Raw genomic sequence first — 2,040 nt, forward strand, 5'->3', positions numbered from 1 at the left:
TTTTTAAAATATTACTTTCTACAAAAAAAAATATTAATCACGCGGGTTCTCATGGTCCTCATAAATGAATCCTTTTTTTTATGTATACCCGGTATTCAAAAGTCTATTAGGCTTTGACTAATCCAGTTTGATTCGGATCAACCCACTGAGCTATAAATCTCTCACAATCAAGAATTTTCTCCATTCACAAGAGTCGATCTCGAGACTTTTCTTAAGGGGAATAAACATCGAACCATTTGAACCAATTCTTGTTGGTCCTATAAGCTAATACTTACCAAATGCTCTCACATGGTCTTTTTTGCCTAATAGTCATGGAGGTCCATGTTTTCCCGATTGTCATTATTTTTCTTATTCGGTATGTAACCTGATGTCTAGAAGCTCAATGAGCCCTGACTTATCCAGTTCAAGCATGGCGGCCACTAAGGGGTCAAACTCTCTCAATTTAGAATTTCTCCATTTATAAGACTCGAACATGAGAACTTGGTTAGGCAATTGTCATTGATTGATGATCTCAACCTTCAAGGGCATCCATTTATGCATAATTTCTTAATTTATTCTATTTATTTGAGATCAGTTAATATAGGTCCACTCATGATAATGGAACATGTAATCTCTATGTTATTAGACCATACTATAAAGAAAATGCATCTACTAATGGGCAAATTCCAGGATGCGCGTCGTTGCACTACATCCCCTTTCTCTGTCGATAACTATTTAGTTTTTGAATTACTTGAATGTTGGTATCTCAAAATGAGGCGTGACGTACCATTGCAACCAAATCAAGCCTGTATTTGTTTCTTGGACACTGTTGCATAATGTGAAATTTAGAAGCGTGCCGGACCGGCTAGCTACAAGTTAATTTTGTCTGTTGCAAATCACTTTCGAAACATTAAGTTACATCACACTCGACACAGACCAAACAAAACATACCTTGATAATATCATCTCAATCACACTTCTTTAGGACCTTAATCCCCTTCCAACGGGACTCCATGTAGTAAGAATCATTGTCCTGTGCGTACACCCCGCATTTGAAGTAATGGGATGTGCCACCCCGACCCGCAGCCTCGAGCTTGAGCTTACCATCAATGTAGACCTTCACTTTGGAGGCGTCCACATCGTGGATCACGTTCAGTTTGAACCACCTGTTGTAGATATTCTGGACCAAGAGGGTTTCCCTATAGTAATATAGTGATCCATTGTAAACCCTGAGCATCAGGGTTGTAGCGTGGGGGCTCGCTCCGAACACCTGCATGATGCAGACCCCAGATGTGCCACATGGCACGTATGCATGACCCTCGAGCTGCCACACCCCCGAGGAGTAGTCGTATCCCTGCAAAATTTCAACCAAGGTGGAGACAAAAGTACATGTAATTCTATCTTGGTTCCAAAAAATATCAACCACCAGCGCTGACACGAAATAAAAAGTGGTTGAATAAATGAGGAACTGATGGTAAGTTTACTTGGATGCGGATTTCAGTCCGAGGGCTGGTTCGACTGGTGGGAGTATGAGGCTTATCCGTGGAAAGAACCCAGAGCCTGTGAACTCCATCACAGAAGCTGTACCTATGATCTTCAGGCAGGTCGTATGGTCTCTGGATCACAAGATTTGATCGATTCAGCGGGAGCAACTTGAACCCTCTGGTGGGATCGAGGGGTCTCCAGGCAGTTGCCATTCGGTGGGTGAGAAAATGGGCGAGAAATGTGAAAGAGAAGAGAAAAAATCTGGAAAGAGCCCAATAAGCCATTCTTGGGAAGGTTTTGCTGGGAGCTTGCTAAGAACTTATAAATGGACTTCATGTTTTAATATTTAGGTCTACGTCACCTGATATTCAAAAATCCAATGAGTCCCGACTAATTCACTCAGTTTGGCGCTCTAATAGATAAAACTCTTTATAATGCGGATTTCAATTCACAAGATTCGAATCCAAGATTCGTATCAAATCATTTGAACCAATTCATATTATGTATGCAGTACACTTAATAATTTATCTAAATGGAAGGGATCCAAGGAAAATTGGAGATAATGATTACGAAATAG

The 2,040-nt window shown here is 40.7% G+C and overlaps 1 protein-coding gene across 1 annotated transcript; it reads right to left on the reverse strand.

Moving 5' to 3' along the window:
* Nucleotides 1–790: 790 nt before the first annotated feature.
* LOC116190125 (citrate-binding protein-like) lies at nt 791–1,758 on the reverse strand. Its single transcript, XM_031519782.1, has 2 exons — nt 1,463–1,758; nt 791–1,332 (listed from the first exon to the last, which is right to left on the reverse strand). Exons 1-2 carry the CDS (start codon nt 1,745–1,747, stop codon nt 946–948), a joined length of 672 nt encoding a protein of 223 aa, XP_031375642.1. The 5' UTR covers nt 1,748–1,758; the 3' UTR covers nt 791–945.
* Nucleotides 1,759–2,040: the final 282 nt, after the last annotated feature.

Source organism: Punica granatum, unplaced genomic scaffold (genome assembly GCF_007655135.1).
Source record: "Punica granatum isolate Tunisia-2019 unplaced genomic scaffold, ASM765513v2 Contig00324, whole genome shotgun sequence".
NCBI lineage: Eukaryota > Viridiplantae > Streptophyta > Magnoliopsida > Myrtales > Lythraceae > Punica > Punica granatum.